This window comes from Phyllosticta citriasiana (genome assembly GCF_038021145.1).
Source record: "Phyllosticta citriasiana strain CBS 120426 chromosome Unknown IWZ02scaffold_1, whole genome shotgun sequence".
NCBI classification, from domain to species: Eukaryota; Fungi; Ascomycota; class Dothideomycetes; order Botryosphaeriales; family Phyllostictaceae; genus Phyllosticta; species Phyllosticta citriasiana.
In genome coordinates this window covers 896,799-914,861 of record NW_027117278.1, presented here as the reverse complement: position 1 = coordinate 914,861, position 18,063 = coordinate 896,799, and the positions used below count along the sequence as shown (strand labels likewise).

Here is an 18,063-nt window from a genome sequence, read left to right as displayed (position 1 = left end):
TGCTTTTCACGTGTATCGGGAACTCAAAGCGATCAACCGGACCGCTCTCCTGCCAAACACTTAGCTTTCTATGGCGATATGCAGACCAAGGCGCTCTATTGGGCAATGGATGTTGTATCAAAGCCCGTTCCGTGTCTTCAAGGAGGGGTCCAGGGGGACGTGACCTCTTGCCGAAGATGGCTCCATAGATACAAGTCGTCATCGGAATACCATCCATTTTTCCAGACCTGCAAGACGACTCTATAAAGATGCCAATGATCCAACTTTAATGACCACTCGAAAACCAATTTCATATGACCAACATGCCCTCCATTTCTCAGGAAGGGCTGCGGATAGCAATTGACCGAGGAGGAACCTTTTGCGACTTGTAAGTGTTTTCGACACCATATCGATCGAGACTAACCATCAAAAGCTGGGCACGCATTCCGGCACGCGATGAGGATGTTGTTCTTAAGCTTCTTTCAGTCTCTTCAGAATATCCTGATGCGCCGACCGAAGGAATTCGTCAGATTCTGGAAATCGCCACTGGCAAAAGCATCCCTCGAGGAGAACCCATAGACCTGGACCCAGTCGAGTCCATTCGCATGGGCACCACTGTGGCGACAAAGTGGGCGAAATTCGATTGACTTTGAAAAGCCCTACTGACTTCAGCAGCGCACTGTTGGAACGCAAAGGAGAGCGCGTAGCCCTCTTAATCACCCAAGGCTTCAAGGACCTGCTCGTCATTGGCAATCAAGCACGCCCACACCTCTTTGATCTCTCTGTCCGCAAGCTCGACCGACTCTACGAGACTGTCGTCGAAGTCGATGAGCGGGTGACTGTCGAGGGCTTCTCTGAAGACCCAGAGCCCGCACCCGTCGACATTGATTCCGACCCCCAACTTGTTCGCGGGCTGACGGGCGAGCCACTTCGAATAATCAAGAGGCCTGACTACGGAGCTGTCGAGAAAGATCTGCAGGATCTCTGGGACCAAGGCTACAGGAGTATTGCCGTCGCTCTTATGCACTCGTTCACGTTTCCCGAGCACGAGTTGGAAGTTGGCAAGATTGCGCAGCAAATGGGCTTCAAGGTCGCCCTCTCCTCGCAACTCCAGCCTATGATCAAGATTGTGCCAAGAGCGCAATCGGCGACCGCAGATGCCTACCTCTCGCCCATCACAGCAGAGTACCTTGACAGCTTCCGCAAAGGCTTCAAGGGTGAGCTGACGGGCGCGAATGCAAACAAACTGTTGCTGTCGCAATCTGACGGCGGCCTTACCCCTTTTACTGAGTTTACAGGACTGAGGGCGATCCTTTCGGGGCCTGCAGGAGGTGTTGTCGGCTACGCAAAGACTTGCTACGATGCGCAAGAAGGCACGCCGGTGCTGGGCTTCGACATGGGGGGTACAAGTACCGACGTTTCGAGATACGGCGGCTCTCTCGAGCATGTGTTTGAGAGTACGACTGCAGAAGTCACAATCCAGAGTCCGCAGTTGGACATAAACACTGTGGCAGCAGGTGAGGATTTTGCTCTCTTGTCCATTTGGTCACAAAATAACAAATCGTAGGCGGCGGTTCCATTCTCTTTTGGGAGAATGGATTGTTTAAAGTTGGCCCCCAATCAGCTGGAGCAAATCCTGGCCCTGCCTGCTATGGCTTGGGAGGTCCATTGACGATTACCGACGCCAATTATTTCCTCGGCCGCATCCTTCCAGACTACTTCCCCCGACCTCTTGATTCGGAGGTTGTCAAGAAGAAATTCAATCAACTCACCGAGCTTGTCAATGCCGAAAAGCATGGCGACGACAAGCTTACTCCTGAGCAAGTGGCCATGGGCTTCATTCAAGTCGCCAATGCGGCCATGACCCGCCCAATTCGCACACTGAGCGAGGGCAGAGGATTCGAGACGTCAAGTCATAACTTGGCCTGTTTTGGTGGAGCTGGTGGCCAACACGCAACAGCCATCGCGCGGGACCTAGGGATCAAGCGCGTCCTGATCCACCAACTTTCCAGTATTCTCTCAGCCTACGGAATAGCTTTGGCTGATGTCGTGGTCGAGAAGCAAGAGCCGGAAGCAGTCGCCTACGGACCAGAGGCTGTTGGTCGTATCGAAAGCCGTTTTGAATCGCTTTGTTCGCAAGCAACAGAAGCTCTCACCAAACAGGGCTTCCGTGAGAACCGGGTGAAGCACGAGCGCTTCCTGAATATGCGCTACAAGGGCTCTGATACTGCACTCATGATCTCCCAACCCGCCGATGGAGGCTTTGCCCATGCCTTTGTCCAAAGACACCACCGTGAGTTTGGCTTCACCCAACCGCGCGATATACTCGTCGACGACGTGCGTGTGCGCAGTGTCGGCAAGGCCATGGATTTGCACGTCTCGGCGCCCCTCTCCCAACTAGAAAAGATTCAAAAGGAGAACTACGTCGACCCTCCCAGCGCGAAATCGACTCGGAAGATCTATTTCGAGAAGGAAGGGTGGGTTGACTCGCGGGTCTACAGCATTGCCGACTTGCCCAAGAGCTGCAAGCTCAGGGGCCCAGCCGTTGCCATTGATGCCACGCAGACCATCATCTTGGATCCCGCTAGCGAGGCGACAATCACGGACGAGCATCTGGTTATTGAATTGCTTGATGCGGAAAAGGTGGCCATGAGCACCGAGGCCATTGATCCAATTCAGTTGAGTGTCTTTGGTCATCGATTCATGAGTGTTGCGGAGCAGGTACGTTTGTCTCTTCTCGTAATTACATGTCTAACCATGCACAGATGGGCCAAACACTTCAAAAAACTTCGATATCGACGAACATCAAGGAGCGGCTGGATTACAGCTGTGCAGTGTTTTCGGCGACAGGTGGTCTCGTTGCAAATGCTCCCCACATTCCAGGCCACTTGGGGTCGATGAGCACCGCAATTTCCTACCAAGCCAATCGCTACAAAAAAGGAGAGCTCAAGCCCGGAGACGTTGTTCTGAGCAATCATCCTTGCGCTGGCGGCACTCACCTGCCGGATCTCACCGTCATCACGCCCGTGTTTGATGACGAGAAGAACCCCCAGGAAATTCTCTTTTTCGTCGCCAACAGAGGCCATCACGCTGACATTGGCGGTATCTCAGCTGGCTCAATGCCGCCCAACAGCACCGAGCTTTGGCAAGAAGGAGCCGCCATTGAGTCTTTCAAAATGGTCAAAGAGGGTGTCTTTGACGAACAGGGTTTGGTGTACCATCTTTATGACCTCCCCTCGCAATATCCTGGCTGCTCTGGCACCCGAACGCTCCGCGACAACATTGCTGACCTCAAGGCAGCCATTGCAGCTAACAACCGTGGAATCCACCTCATCACTTCGCTCGTCCGCGAGTACACCTGGCCCGTGGTCCGCTTCTACATGGAGGCTATTCAAAAGAATGCAGAAGAATCTGTGCGCGAGCTCCTCAAGACCTTTTCGGTGCGGTTTCGCGGACAACCCCTGGAAGCAATCGACTACATGGACGACGGCACACCGCTCGCGCTCAAGATTAACATCGACCCCGAAGATGGCTCGGCCAAGTTTGACTTTTCTGGCACCGGTCCCGAAGCCTTCAACAACCTCAACACTCCCCCAGCAATCATGTACTCGGGCATCATTTACTGCCTGCGCTGCATGATCAGCTCCGACATTCCCCTGAATCAAGGCTGCCTGACGCCAATTGAGGTATATTGTCCCGACGGCACGCTGCTCTCACCAAGCCTCAAGGCAGCCACGGTGGGCAGTAACGTGGAGACGAGCCAGCGCGTCGTCGATTTGATTTTCAAGGCTTTCAGAGCTGCGGCTGCAAGCCAGGGTACGTGCAACAACCTGACGTTTGGGTACGGTGGGCGCGACGAGCGTGGCAGCATTACCAAAGGCTTTGGATACTACGAGACGATTGCAGGAGGCAGCGGCGCGGGCGCCGACTGGGAGGGCCAGAGCGGCGTCCACACGCACATCACCAACACGCGGTAAGATTCGTCATCATGCTACCTGTTTTGCTCAAGCTGACACTTTGCAGTATGACGGACCCCGAGGTCTTTGAAAAGCGCTACCCCGTCCTCCTGCACCGCTTCAGCATCCGGCCCAACAGCGGCGGCCGCGGTCTGCGTCGCGGCGGCGATGGCTGCATCCGTGACATTGAGCTGCGCCGGCCAATGCAAGTCTCCATCCTCAGCGAGCGCCGCGTCAACGCACCGTACGGCATGGCAGGCGGTGGTGAAGGCTCGCGAGGTGTCAATCTGTGGATCAAGAAGGAAAACGACGGCAGCGTGCGGACTATCAATCTTGGGGGCAGGGCAACGACGCTCATGCAAAAGGGGGACCGCATTGTCGTCCACACGCCGGGGGGCGGAGGATGGGGAAATGAGAGGGGTTTTGAGGAGACGGAGCCCCTGGATTCGGAGGAGGGCATGTTTAGGCGGCATGAGAAGTACATTCGCAGTCCGTATCTTTTCAGGGCACAAGGGAGCGTGAGTGCCAGGGAAGCGATGGCGACGGGGAACTGACTGATGGGGGCGCATTCGACATGACTACGACGTATGATGACAGATTCTTCAACCTTCAGATTGCGAAGCGTTCGGCTCCGTCCAAATCTTCTCGACACGTCTCAACAGCCACCTTGGACTCGGGATTTCAATTTGGTGATGCTCAACTGACTTTTTTTTTTTTTTTTTTTTTTTTTTCTCGACTCGACCAAAGTAAACGTCTCTGTTGCTTTGCAGTGTCCCGACCTATCAGACCAACCGCCGACCACGGGCTCCAATCACGAAGCCGCGACGGCGCCTCGACAGCGATTGGGCGCCACCACGACGGTGTTGCTTTCCGGACCGTGGGGGTGGGAGGGCAAGGTACCTGGTAGCCCTGGGTTCCCAGACGCATTAGCACCTGCAGCCCTGTATTCAGCCAAAATGCAACGTCCGAGTCGGAGGTGATTACAGTGTGTGTGTGTGTGTGTGTGTGTGTGTGTGCGCGAGCAAAGCAAGGCAAGGCAAGGCAAGGCAAGGCAAGGCAAAGCAAAGCAAAGCAAAGCAAAGCAAGTAACAACAAATTCTCCGACACGGCTAAAAGACGACGTCGATCACGAAGAAAAGCCAAGATAAGCCACGGCGTCTCTTGAAGAGAACAAGGAGAGAAGAAAACAAAAAGCAAAAAGGATGGCTACACGAAGAGATGTATCCCGAGACAGTGGTAAGCTCCAGTGGAAAGCGCCGGCGCCGACGCCGCCGCCTGCGCCTGGACCTGTCTGTCTGTCTGTCTGTCTTGCTTCTTGCAACTACTTATGCAGCTATGTGAATGATGGATGCTTGCATTTGGCTGACCTTGTGCTGACTTGTCCAGGTACCGGCACAACGTCTAAATGTTACTACGACCGATGCTTGCTTTCTTCTCTCGAACGCCGGAGACGACCCCTGCGTCCCCCAGCTCGTGCAAGCAAGCCTTTGCCATATCTGTTTTCCTGCCGTAGCGCAGGGGCGCCGTATCCGCGTCTGCGGAATCGCAGGGCGAGACCATCAGCCACGTAGCAGCGCCACGGCTCAGCAAGCGCACGCCACCGCAACGACGACGACGAGCGAAAAAATAACGTCGAGTCCCGTGAACAACCTCATTCCGATGCCATGATTTACATCGATAGACCTTGTGATGTTCTCTGTCCAGCCGGGGGTATCTTCTTGACTTCCTCTTTCTGACCTGAACAAACGCCTTCCAATGCAATGATGATGCCGATGACGACGATGACGACGGAAACGAAAAATGAAGTAGGACGGACTTCGGCGGATGCCGGGACTGTCTCAAGGGGGGAAAAAAAGGAAAGGCGGCGTCGCTGGCTGCATCGACAGACCTTGTGATGGCTTGCTCAAAAAGAGACGTTGTCCAACCCCTACCTCCCTCCCTCCCCCACCATATGCCATGCCTTTTTGTTTTTGTTTTCCCATGCTGCTGTTGAGTCCCAGCAGCGTGAACAGACCCCTTCCGATGCAGACGTGAGACACAATGTTGATGTTGATGAAGATGACCATGAAGAGAAAACCAATTGCACTGACAGACCTTGTGATGACGTTGTTCACTCGCGGGGGTATCCTCTCTTTCCTTCCTTCTCTCTCTTGAACAAACTCCTTTCAATGCAGAATGCGACGCAGAACGCTTTTTTCCATCGGAAAGAGAAACGCAGCCAACGAATGGCCTCTTGCCCGTCACGCGCCGCGAGCTCGACGCAGCGGGAGGCTTGGACGGCGATTGAGTCTACTGCTCAGCGCGGACGACGGCATCAATGGCCGCCGCGGCAGCCGCCACGTTGGACGTGTTGAGACCAGCAATGCTGGCGCGGCCAGAGCTCATCATGTACATGTGCTGGTCGTCGCGGAGGCGGCGGACCTGCTTCTCGTTGAGACCGGTGTAGCTAAACATGCCGATCTGGTTGACGATGTGCTTCCAGGAGCCGGGCGTGCCCAGACGGTGCAGCTCGTCGTACAGCGCGCGGCGCATGTCCTTGAGGCGGCTGCTCATGACCTGCAGGTCGGCGTACCACTGCTTGCGCAGCGCCGCGTCGCTCAGAATCCTCGACACGATGCGCGCCCCGTGTACCGGCGCCGTGCTGTACTCGCCGCGCACGAGCTTGGTCAGATGCGACTGCGTGGGCGCCGCCGCATCGCTGCGCGACACGATGATGTGCAGGGCGCCGACCCGCTGCCCGTATAGCCCAAAGTTCTTGCTGAACGACTGCGCCACCGCCAGCTCGAAGCCGCGCTCGGCGAAGAGCCGGATGGCGTAGGCGTCTTGGTCCAGGTCGCCCGACGCGAAGCCCTGGTACGCAGAGTCGAAAAGGGGGGAACAGCTGCTTGCGCTCGCACACGTCGGCAATGACCGCCCATTGCTCGGGCGTCGGGTCGATTCCGGTGGGGTTGTGCGCGCAGGCGTGGAGTAGGATGATGTCGCCCGGCTGAGCCTCGGCGTCGAGCGTCTGAATCATGGCTTCGAAGTCGAGCGAGCACGTCTTGGCGTTGTAGTAGGGGTAGAGCTGCTGCTTGACTTGGGGCGCCGAAATGTCCCAGAGAAGGTGGTGGTTGCCCCAGGTCGGGTTGCTGATCCAGACGCGCTTGGCCGAGATGCTTTCAGGGATGAAGCGGAATGCAAAATGGCAAGCTCCTGTGCCCGAAATGGTTTGGCAAGACACGATGCGGTTTTTCAAAGAGGCCATGAGGGGGCCAAAGGTGAGTTCTTGCGCCAACGGGATGAAAGGAGGGTGGCCGGCCATGGGTTGGTACTCATGGTCAGTGTTGGGGTCTTGGACAACGAGTTGCTCAGCCTGAAATGGTCAGTCGTCGTTATGTTTGATAGCGAGAGGTGGATACAAAACAAAGAAATTGTGGTGAATGAGAAAAGTTCCTACCTCGCGGACGCTGGGCAGAACCCACGGCTTTGCCTCATTGTCACGGTACACACCAGCCCCCAAACTGATCTTATTCGGATCAGTGTCCAACGCAAAGTCTCGCATAATCATAAACGCCTCATCCATAGGAAACTCGTCCAGATGGGCAAATCGCGATTCCGGGATCGAAAGAGAACCCATGTTCGGCAAATGGCGGTTGAAGGCGGCTCAAGGAAAATTTTTGGAAAAGAATGCGACACGATGCGGCTCAAGATCCGACAACACAGGGGGACAAGGCAGGGACTTTGATAGACAGCAACGCGATGGCGTGAGGAGGGTATCGCCCTGGCTTTATGTAGTGTCTGGAAACCTCTTACCCGCTTTTTTTACGGCGCTCGCCTGCGCGCTTTGTTCTCCGAATGAGAGCCAGGGGCTCGCGGCGTGCCGTGCTCTCTTTCTTCCCCAGTTCAACGACTCCACTTCAAACAGTCACTCCAATTGACTCACCTGCATCGCTGACTGCATGCTCTCGGGCTGTCGAAATGGCGCAGCCGGCGATTGCGGCGGAGCAAGCTCGCTTCTTGGCGTGATGTTTGTTGGGAAGCTGCAAGACGAGGGAATTGAAGGTACGTTTTGAAGACGTTTTTGGTGAATGGGAATAGAAAGATATCAATTGGTTCAGCAGACGGTTTTGCTTCCCACCACTGCTCAAAGAAGGATGTCATTGAGAAAGCGTGAGTTGATGGCGTGCTGTCAAGGGGCCGGAAATCGGCCTAGATGCAGCCATTTGGGATACGGAAAATCACCCCTTGACTCTTCCTCAATCATCCAGACTCCACCACCCGGGACTCGACCTGTTGGATTTCCGCCATTGTTTCCCGTATCGTCTTCTTGACGGCTTCTGACGGCTCAGGATAGGGCTCCCTTGGCTTTGCCAGCTTTTCGACGCTTTCAATTCCTGCTCTCTTCCCAGTGTAAATGGCAGCAGCATACTTGGTCGCCGCAATCCCCAGCTTGCAAGGCTGCTCAGCCAGAGCTGCTCTCTGGTGCAGTTTCAAAGCTTCCTCTTTTTCGCCGCTTTGGTAAAGATCATATATCTTCACGACGACCCTGGGCGCAACGTTTGCAAAGGCGGCAATGCATCCAGCAGCACCGCTGGCGAGGGCACCAAGCAAGAAATCACTCTGGCCTCCAAAAGTCGCAAATCGCTCTTTTGGCAACACGGCGGAGAGGCGCGTAATCTTGGCCACAGATCCACAGGTCAATTTCACGCCCACAATGTTTTCGTGTTTTAATGCCAAGCGCGTGATGAGGTCAGAGTCAAGGTCAACCCCGTTGCAAACACCAGGAAAATTGTACATGACAATTGGCAGCGGGCTTCTTGCGGCAACCGAGTCGAAGAAACGCTCCACCACAGCCGGAGTCGATGCATTGCCAAAGTACGCAGGCGGAAGGACCAGGGCGTAGTTGGCGCCAGCACCGGCGGCATCCTTGATATGGCCAAGAACTTGCTTGGTGCTGTGAGCACCGCATCCAGCCATGATGGGAAAGTCGGGCCCAACAGCCTTCCTGGCCGTCGCAATCAAGGTCCGTCTCTCATCGGCTGTAAGCAGAAAGGCCTCCGCATTGGTTCCCAGGATGACCAGTCCGGCAAGGCCCGTGGTGGAAAGGTAGCGATAGTACTGGGCCTGCGCGTCGAGGCAAAGGTCGTCGCCATCGCCGTAGAAGGTGATGGCGGGCACCCTGGGTCGGAAAAGGTCAGCAGGCAAGTCAAGCTCGACTCCAGGCCTGGATCATGTCTGTATGGACAAGCTGGAGGCGAAGGCAAAATGACTAGCAAAAGTAAAGAGCAGGGCAGCACTCACCAGACGCCGCTTGGAGGCACAGCGACTTGCCTCGGTTCGGCCACTGCGCTGGAACGTCAAAGAGGCAAAGGCGAAGTCGAAAGATCCCTCCCGCACAGCCAGTCAGTCAGTCAGTCAGTCAGTCAGTCAGTCGACGACCAATTGCACACCAATCCGACCGAACGCGCAACTCGCAGCCATTTGTACTTGTCGCCACATCCTTACTCGCTAGCTAACCTCGCCGTCTGCAGCACGACGATCGCTCGGCGGGCGCCCGCTGCTTTCCGAACTCGAAGTCGACAGCAGCTTCAAAGACCAGGTGTGCCACGACACGATATGTGCACCATGATCGGCCACAGTCCCCGCCTGCATCATGAGAATTCATTCGTCTGCGCGGCTGCACCACCTGCTCGTCGCGTAGGTTCGGCGCGTCTCCCCAAAGACCGACTCTGCGTCGGGACCTGGAAAGACTCCCGACGCGCCGGATGGCCCCGGCCTGTCGCTGCATTGCCGAGCCCAAGGCTGATTCAAATGGCCAGCCAGTAAGCTCTCTGGCGTTTTGTCGAGCAGAATGGACCATGATGCGACGGATTGCTGGCTGGGCTGGGCTGGGCTGGGCTGGGCTGAAAGATGGGCTAACGAACTCGAGCTGGGTCGTCGAATGACAATTACTCGAGTACGGGGCACCAACTTTTTTCAGTGCGCCCAAAGATTCCCCTGGATGGGCTCAGTTGCGTAATGTCCAAGGAATGATGATTTTATGGCCCAGCAGGGGGGAAAAATCACAGGCCCAGCGAGCTCCAAGCCCCGAGGCGTCTCCTGATTGGCCAACGAGTCCCGACCGGGCTGGGTCTCTGCAATTGCGAGTCCGAGCCAACTCAGTCATGGACACTTGGTACAACTTATTCATGCCAGCACTCTTCGACCCCTACTCCCAGCGGAGATGGGGGAAAAGTTCAACCTTCACTGCCTCCGACCTCCGACATACTGCACAAGTATTCAGGTCCACGTCCATGTGCTGTTCCTTTTCCCTGGGCCTTGAACATCATGTGCCGAATTCGTCACCAATCAATTCAAAGCTGAGCAGTGGAAAGCTGAGAGTGAAAGCCACAGTGACTGGGAAAAACAAAAGGGACGAGGACATCAAGACAGCTTTGGCTTGCTGGATGCCTTGTCGGAGATAGTGAAAAGAGGCTATGGCCGGGCGTGGGTCAGAAAGGTGAAATACAGTACACATGCAGGCAAGGAAAGGCAAGGGAAACGGGGTGGCAGGGGTGAAAACACTGCGCTTGTGTCGTGGGAGAGGCTTCTCGTGTTCAGCGCCGACGTGAGGGGTGCGAAAGCTTAGTTCAATGTCGGTCGGGAACGCTGGATGTCTGTCGGTCTTGGAGCTGGACTCTTGGGGCCAGGCTGCATTCGAGGCTGTAGGGAAGAAAAAAAAAAAAAAAAAAAAAAAAAGAGTAACAGCGTGGGAGCAACATGTGAGACCTGCACTTCAGCCCGGCATCCTCGTCACCAACGACGACCGTCGAGACCGATGGATGCCAAGACTGCCTTGGATAACGTGCACGTCGTTCGATGTGGGATACACACAATCAACTCCATCGCTCCTGCAAGTCTGTATGATTCAGATTTTGGCTGCATGGTGGACGTCATTGCACCGAAGAGGTACTACCGGGTCCGACGAAAGGGCTTTGAACAATTCCCTCACAAGACGACTGCAAGGCGGATGCTTGAGACCGAACTTCTCCAAGCGCTGTCAACGGACATGCCACGACAGTATTCCTTCTTCCTACCCGACGACCTGGTAAATTGAGCATTCCAGAACGTCTACATTGATAGCACCGAGTTACTGCTTGACCGTCCAAACTCTATTGCCACAGTTCGTGTTCGCCTTGTTTTCCTTGTTTGTGCATCTCTACCGGGTTTCGCTTATTTCGACTCCTTCGTTTGGTGGATTGAGGTGCATTGGTTCAAAGTCTATCAGAAAACAAGGATGGCTTCTTGTGGGGGATGAACGTTGTCGATTGACGTTAATCTAGTCCAGCCTGATACCTATCGCTAGCTGGAAAGGATGGACGAACACAGGCTTGTATTGAAGATCTGTGGAACTAAGGCAACAGGAATAATTAGCATCCAGAAACTTTTGAACATGCTACGCGGGAGGGCGGTGATGGACGTCGACCCCGTTGTGACGGCTTGTTTCCAACAATCAAAGCTGCCAGATTGTCATTCAGAAAGTCACCCTGCCAACAAAGTGGAGCAGAAACTTACCCAGGTCTGTGAGACTGATTGTAAACACATCAAGGGGGATCTTCTTCTGCCGGCGACTCTTTTGAGCCGAATCCTTTCCACCATGCACGCATTGCTGACTTTTGCATGCAGCATCTCTTATTCAGCTCCGTCCCCCCATCAAGCTCGTAGCATCTGCGTCACCCCAGACGTAATGCGACCGACGCGCGGCTGCTTAGCGCCATGAATAAGGCTATTCCCACTGCAACCAACGACTCTTGGCGGAGTTGCAGACGACGACTGTATCTCAACGGCCGTGGCTAGCTCTTTCGAGCCTGGGAGAGCAGCTTGCGTGCCACCTAGTACGCAACTAGTTAGTTGTCCACGACTGTGCTGTACAGCACGATACCACGTTGGCTTCAGGTAGCCGCAGCTAGGCTGAGCGAGGCGCCTCACGATGCGCTGGAAGGCGCCGGTTCCGCTATAGTAGCGCGCATCCACCAAAGCGGATAGACTAGGCATAGTCAGCAGCCAGCGTCAGACAACCAACGTTCTCCGGGGGCACGTGTTTAGTAGTGTTGGCTTGGCTTTGCTGGCGTTGGAAGTTACAGCAAAAACGTAGTTGCTCAATGGAGAATGATTCGCACAAAACCTCAGGTCGAGAAAAATAACATCCGCACGACCACTTTGCGAAATTCTTGTAGTAGGCCTACGATCCAAGACAGATCAAGCGAGACAAGTCGACGGCGAACTCCATGATTTTGTACTCCACAATTTTTGTGTCGTCGAAGGCGGCACTGTAACGGGTGGCGTCATTGCTCCTGCGGGTAGACGGGCCGGTCTGTAAACTCGCATCTGGTCCTGTGCGGCGCAGCGCCTTGCCTGGATATGCGGCGGCGGCGCGGAAATTAGTCGCAGGTCTAGTTTCAAACCCCGGAACCTGTGCCACCGGCCAACGACGGCGACGTTGTTCGGATCGTGTTGTGATAGCCTGTTGTGTTGTTGTTCATGACTGCAAGTGTTGTCTGCTTTGTTGGTGGGATGCAACCATGAACACGGTCAACGGCGCGGCGGATAGATGCGTCCTCCACAGCCACGTCCGGATAGGAAGCGAGCTAAGGAGCAAGGTACCTGACGATCTGCCCAACGGCGTCTAAGCTCGTCTCACGTTGTACAGGGAAGACTCGTACATAGCGAGAAGGCAGTCCTCACCGCAAGACGTCAGCATTTTGATGACCGAGACTTGCCTGACCAAAAGGATTGTGTCAATTGCAACTGTCGAGTTGCATATCGCAATCCCGCGTGATGTGCCGCGCAGTCTGACTGCCGCAACGTCAGATGATTGGGATTCCGGTTGTGTCTCCGTTGTTGTCGCCACGCGTCGCGCTTGACATGGGTCCAGATGCCAATTTCGATTTTGATCTGGCCAGCTGAATCCTTCGACTCTATTCCAGCGCACAAGCCACATTCGTTTGCGACATGTTGATACAATGAGATCGTCGGGAAAGTCCAAAGAGACTCTGTTCATTGCGAAAACCAAGCAACGGAATTATGTACGAGAAGACGGCAAAAGACTGAAGAGTGTGCTAGCTCGGAAGTGCAAGACCTGTCATCTATATTAAACGCGTTAGATCATAAGTATAGGGAAATTCCTTGGACTCGGTGACACGATGAATGCTCGCCAGAATTTGAAGATAATATTCCAGCTTCACACATGGGACCACGCCTTCTTTAGCAATTACACGATATTGCAGACCGGAAAACGAATCAAGGCAACGCGACGAGCATATAGCAATGAAGCAGTCGTGAATGAGGCCAGCGAACAGTCGTCTCGATCGTATTTATTGTGAGCCAGCCGCCAAGCGCGATGGCCACTGTCGTGGCTGTGTCGGTCCGAAGTAGCCAAGGCGGGCAATCCATACTCCAATCGTCTTCTCATAATATTCAAGACCATGTGCTAGCCACGATCCAAACTCCGGTGGGTATCATTAGAAAACAACGGCGCCGGAGTATTTTTCAAAATGGACGATAAGGAGTTGCCAGGTTGTGTTCCTCTTCGACCGAGCCAAGACCTTGCGGCTCAGGGTACCAATGACCGTTGTAGGGCTGCACGGGGCCAGGCTGCGTTCCCTCGGGTACGCTGACGAAGGGTTGCCAGTTCGGAGGCATTGGGCTATGGTTCATCGGTTCGGAGTCCTGAGCAGGTTCCATAGTCGGAATATCATGCGCCGAATGTCGTTGAACGTGGCCTGGAAGACCGTTGTGGAATCGGGGGTCTTGCGTGAGAGTTTCGGGCCCCCCGTAGGACATTGATCTTTGCAACCCAGGCCAGACGGGCTGATCATGGCCGGGGAAATGCTGCTGAGGGATTTGGGCATCCATTTGGGATGGCATGCTCATTGGGTCATGGACAAAGGGCGAGGCTGATGTTACTGGTGGGCCGGAAGAGGGCCAGTACGCAATCGATGAAGCATCAGAGTGGCCATCTGATGGGGTGTGGCCGGCGTAGTTTTGGTTCCAACCGTGAAAGTCAAAGGAAGGAGAATACGGAAATTCAGATTGAGGAATGACTGCTGTGTATTAGCGAGAACGACACGACGATTGATGTACTTACCACCATGGTGCGCTTTGATATCAACAGATCCATCCATATGGTGAGGAACTGGATAGCCCGGCGCGTCAGGAGGAATCGATTGGAAAGAACCATACTCCTCAAAATGCTCGTGTCCAACAGCGGGGTTGGAGCCACGCGGTGATGAAGATGTCGACGACGAAGGAATGTGAGAGATGCTACTCCGTTTCGCCGATTGCGCTCGAGACTCGTTTGAATTTTGTTGTTCCACCGGGTAAAAATTACACTCTTTTTTCAACCGGATGCAGTTTGAGCATCGTCCTTGTGGGTCGTCGGGAGCTAACAAACACCTGATTTTCCTCCGTCGGCAGTGACCTAGAACCGCGTCAGTGTGATGCAAGGAGGGGAGATCAGGAACATACCACACGCGACAGAGGTGCGATGATAGCCGAGCTTGTTGCGACGCTTGTCGGAATTGGGAGAAATCGAACTCGACTCTCCCAGCGAAAGGGACCTCATGTGCGGCGTGGACGACGTCCGTTCAAAGGACGACAGGGACGAGATGCTTCCCTTGGATGATTTGCGCTTCTTGACAGCGTCGTCGAGGGCGGGGTTGGAGAAGGCGTGAGGTCCAGGGGAGTGGTCAGAACCAAGTCCATTCAAGCCAAAAGAATGGTCCAGCGGCTGCGCAACCCTCGTGACCGAAACCGGGCCAGATGGATTATATGACATTCCTTGGTGCAGAGACCCTGGGGACACGACGCTGATGCTTCGGTTAGGGAAGAGGTGGTGACGGCGGTGCTTGTGTGCTAGGAGAGACCCCACAGCCATAGACTCTAATGGGCAATCCAGATGAGCGTGATAATCGCATTAACTATTGAGCCGGTCATCCGGGAAGGTGGGACCGTCGGAAATCCGAGTTTGAGGTAGAGGCAGTAACGCAGATTGTGCTAGCAGCCTCGAGGGATGTTTTTTCAGGAACGATCGTGCTGGCGGCTTGGAGCTATTTCTTCTAAAATGGCCTGGCCAAGGAGCAGGCGGGGGGGGGGGGGGGGGGGGGCGGAAATCTAACCAGGACGTAGATTTAGGCGCAAGGACGAGTGGACTACACGTTGCCTGGACCAATCAATACGAAGTGGAGGTACCCAGCACTAGGTCCGGTCAAAAAGACGGTAATTGGTAATGCGAGCGTCAGCGCGGCCGCCAGCTCCGAGTGGCCTAGAGGTAGTAACCTTATTCTCACAGCAAGTGAGCATCCTTCGCGCGCTGCTGATAATAAGGCAATCTGATGATAGTGTGGCGACGACGACCAAGCCTCTCCCTCGGGCCCAGCGCAGTCGAGCAGGGCAGCCCGCGGCCGCGGTGGTGGTGATTGGAGCAGGGGCCCTGATCCATGACCATCGGGGCTGATCTTGGCTGCTTGTGGCAGGAGGTGTCACATATCCCTGGCCTAGGTGGCGGCGCTGCAGAGCGATGTGCGGGATGGATGAGGGTTGTTGTGTTGTACTGTAGATGCTGACGAGCGACGTGGGATTTGGCTTTGGAGCTGGAGCTGTGAGGTCGACGCGAGACGCGAGCTCGGCGGAACATCCCTTTCGCCGACAACCTCTGGGACCCCCTCGCCCTCTTGCAACCAACACACGGCGATGGCCGCCATCGCTGTGCTTGCTTCGCGACGACATGTCCTGCGCCGCATGCATTCATTTTGCTGCTCTCCAAGCACCAGACCTCTCTATCCTCGCCACCGCTACTCCAGGATCGGATCCTTCGTCGTCCCCCCCGTCGTATCAGGCCCACGAGCTTCGCGTCTCCAGCGACACGCAGGGAAGAGCCTAAGTAGGTCGCCCATCACATGCTCCTTGCATTCGTAGACCTCACCGTCGTGCAAACGCCCTTCACCACGATGTTCGGAGTGCCTGTTTGGCCTGCTGTGCTGCCGCTTGGCCTGCTCTGCTCGTAGCCGGGTTTTGAATGCTCGAGAGTGGGGTCGCGTCAAACTATCTCGAGCCAATTGACCAGTGGGACGTTTTTGCTGGGAAAATGCAACCTAGGCTCAGCTACCGCTTTTGGCTGTCGTGCCCGTCCTGCCCACGAAGATCCTGCCAGATCGTCGAGTTTCATCTTGTCAGGCTGGTCCGCATGCACCCAGGGCATGCACACACTTCCCAAACTGGATGTCGGAAGAATTCGACCCAACCGCTGCTCCTCGCCTGCGCCTACATCCTAGGAGAACGCCTCGGTGCACCCGAGCGTTCCTGCAGTACCATCCTCAGTCCCCATGCCGTGAGACCCTCACCATCTGGTCTGTGGGATTCGGATGCGTTTGCGAGATTGCTGTGCTCTTCCAAAACCCCGGTCGTCTTGCTGCTGAAGCTGACGTTGCTGAAATCTACCTCATCTGTACATGTCCACGTCTGACCCCTGTCTCGCCGTGGTGTGATGATCCTAGATGTGTTTCAAGTGTAGATGCGGACCTCTTGACGCTACAGATGCATGGCATGTCGACCTCTCGTCAAAGGTCGACAGGTCGAAATGCTGACTCGCAATGCATTCGGCTCTCTACGGAACGCGAGAGCGACACTGAATCTAGATGCCTTGTAGAAACTGATCGGCAGTTCGGCACCCAATGTTGGAGCAAGGTAGATGCCTGACGCTCGAGAACCACACCATCCTGGTGCTGCCCAGGCTATTATAGCTCGGATTGATGCCAACTCGCTGTGTTTGAAAATGACGAGAATGGCAAGTCGTCTCTTTTAATAAGTGGTAGGCGTCCCATTCGTTGTCACCACGGTTGCAAGTCGAGCTGAAGTTTTGAACTGTACGAGCTATCCGCCGCTGACATTAGTTAGTCTCGTAAGCTCTTGCGAAAACGTTCGCAACTCGTTCGTGACTTGTCGCTCGCGGGGACAGCCCAAACAGAAGCATCCAGGATGGTAAAGAACCTTGTCCTTGCTTGGTCTGCTGAGTTCATCTGCCAGACGCCTTCTTGGAAAAACTTGCATCCCATCCATCTTTGCCCTCTGCAGTGTCGCCAGGTTTCTCGCTAACGCTGCCTGATGAGCATTCCAGCTTTCGTCGGCCTCCACATCGTCAACAGCGTGTTCAGGAAAAAAATGTGCACGGCCAGGGTCCCTGGACAAGCTCATTCGGAGCTGACGATCTCCCGGGCGGAAGCTGGGGTAGTGGGTCTCCAGCTTCGGGCATGCGGGGCATGCTGTGAAAGAATTTTTTTTTCCTCATCCATTCTTCACTTAAACCCGTCCATGACTCAACAGCGAAGATCACTTGTTGTTCAGCTGCGATGGTACGCTTTCTCTTGGGCGTCATCGACGCAAGTATATAGCGACTTGGGCTCAAGCTGGACAGTGATGAGCGTGTGTAAGTCACGATTCATTGACGCCTCGCGCTGCCAAATCAGATGGCTTGCTGTCCGACGTGATTGTCAACTAATGTGATGTTCGTGTTTCCCAAGCAATGACCAAGGAACTGTTGACTGCGCAAACCAAGATGCTGAGTAGATCAGCCCCATGATCTGAAACTTGCGAGGTACCATTTTGCCGGATTGTGGAGGACAAGATCAGACTTGCAAAGAAGAAGAGTTTTTCCCTTGCCGAGGCTCATGTGCTGTGTTGCAAGGATTCAAGTGCTATTCTTGGTCCGTTTCCGTGCATGAGCTTTTGGTATTTTCTTGCGACCCAATTGGTCTTGTCCGTAAAAAAGGGTCCTCGGCATGACACTGATCCCGCGGGCCGCAGGAAGGTAGGTTGCACTGCCAAACATGTTTGAAAATGAGTGCTCCAGGTTTGAACAACATGCCTTGGCGACCAATGAAAGGCGCAGCAGTCCTCCAAAGAGTCTGCTCAACATCTTTTGGCTGCAAAACATGAAGCGCACGGCGCCAGCTCCGCCTCGAGACACGAAAGGATTAGGTTGGTTCCAGGAAGCCTTATCTGAGGCGGTTCGCACCGACACGGCTGAAGCGGTGCTTGCGATTTCCGACTCGACGGTGTTCGATTGTAAACATTTCGTGCATACTAAACATCGAGCCAGATAGGCCAAGCAGGC

The 18,063-nt window shown here is 54.8% G+C and overlaps 5 protein-coding genes across 5 annotated transcripts; 2 read left to right on the top strand and 3 right to left on the bottom strand.

Moving 5' to 3' along the window:
- Positions 1–302: 302 nt before the first annotated feature.
- IWZ02DRAFT_504257 (hydantoinase) lies at positions 303–4,489 on the top strand (the record flags this gene model as incomplete). The annotated part of the gene is made up of 6 exons (XM_066770353.1): positions 303–367; positions 413–607; positions 655–1,496; positions 1,547–2,700; positions 2,745–3,952; positions 4,003–4,489. 6 exons carry the CDS (start codon positions 303–305, stop codon positions 4,487–4,489), a joined length of 3,951 nt encoding a protein of 1,316 aa, XP_066626951.1.
- Positions 4,490–6,224: 1,735 nt separating this feature from the next.
- On the bottom strand, positions 6,225–7,731 carry IWZ02DRAFT_495732 (aspartate aminotransferase; the record flags this gene model as incomplete). Its single annotated transcript, XM_066770153.1, has 3 exons — positions 7,372–7,731; positions 6,835–7,287; positions 6,225–6,785 (listed from the first exon to the last, which is right to left on the bottom strand). The coding sequence occupies exons 1-3, from the start codon at positions 7,549–7,551 to the stop codon at positions 6,225–6,227; spliced, it is 1,194 nt and encodes a 397-aa protein (XP_066626950.1). The 5' UTR covers positions 7,552–7,731.
- A 443-nt stretch (positions 7,732–8,174) lies between these two features.
- IWZ02DRAFT_429039 (dihydrodipicolinate synthetase) lies at positions 8,175–9,774 on the bottom strand (the record flags this gene model as incomplete). The annotated part of the gene is made up of 3 exons (XM_066765958.1): positions 8,175–9,138; positions 9,216–9,258; positions 9,432–9,774. 3 exons carry the CDS (start codon positions 9,772–9,774, stop codon positions 8,175–8,177), a joined length of 1,350 nt encoding a protein of 449 aa, XP_066626949.1.
- A 3,424-nt stretch (positions 9,775–13,198) lies between these two features.
- Positions 13,199–15,025, bottom strand: IWZ02DRAFT_10250 (uncharacterized protein). The gene is made up of 3 exons (XM_066761264.1): positions 14,421–15,025; positions 14,041–14,373; positions 13,199–13,996 (listed from the first exon to the last, which is right to left on the bottom strand). Exons 1-3 carry the CDS (start codon positions 14,827–14,829, stop codon positions 13,443–13,445), a joined length of 1,296 nt encoding a protein of 431 aa, XP_066626948.1. The 5' UTR covers positions 14,830–15,025; the 3' UTR covers positions 13,199–13,442.
- Positions 15,026–15,935: 910 nt separating this feature from the next.
- Positions 15,936–16,851, top strand: IWZ02DRAFT_10229 (uncharacterized protein). Its single transcript, XM_066761262.1, has one exon. It carries the CDS (start codon positions 16,173–16,175, stop codon positions 16,647–16,649), a length of 477 nt encoding a protein of 158 aa, XP_066626947.1. The 5' UTR covers positions 15,936–16,172; the 3' UTR covers positions 16,650–16,851.
- Positions 16,852–18,063: the final 1,212 nt, after the last annotated feature.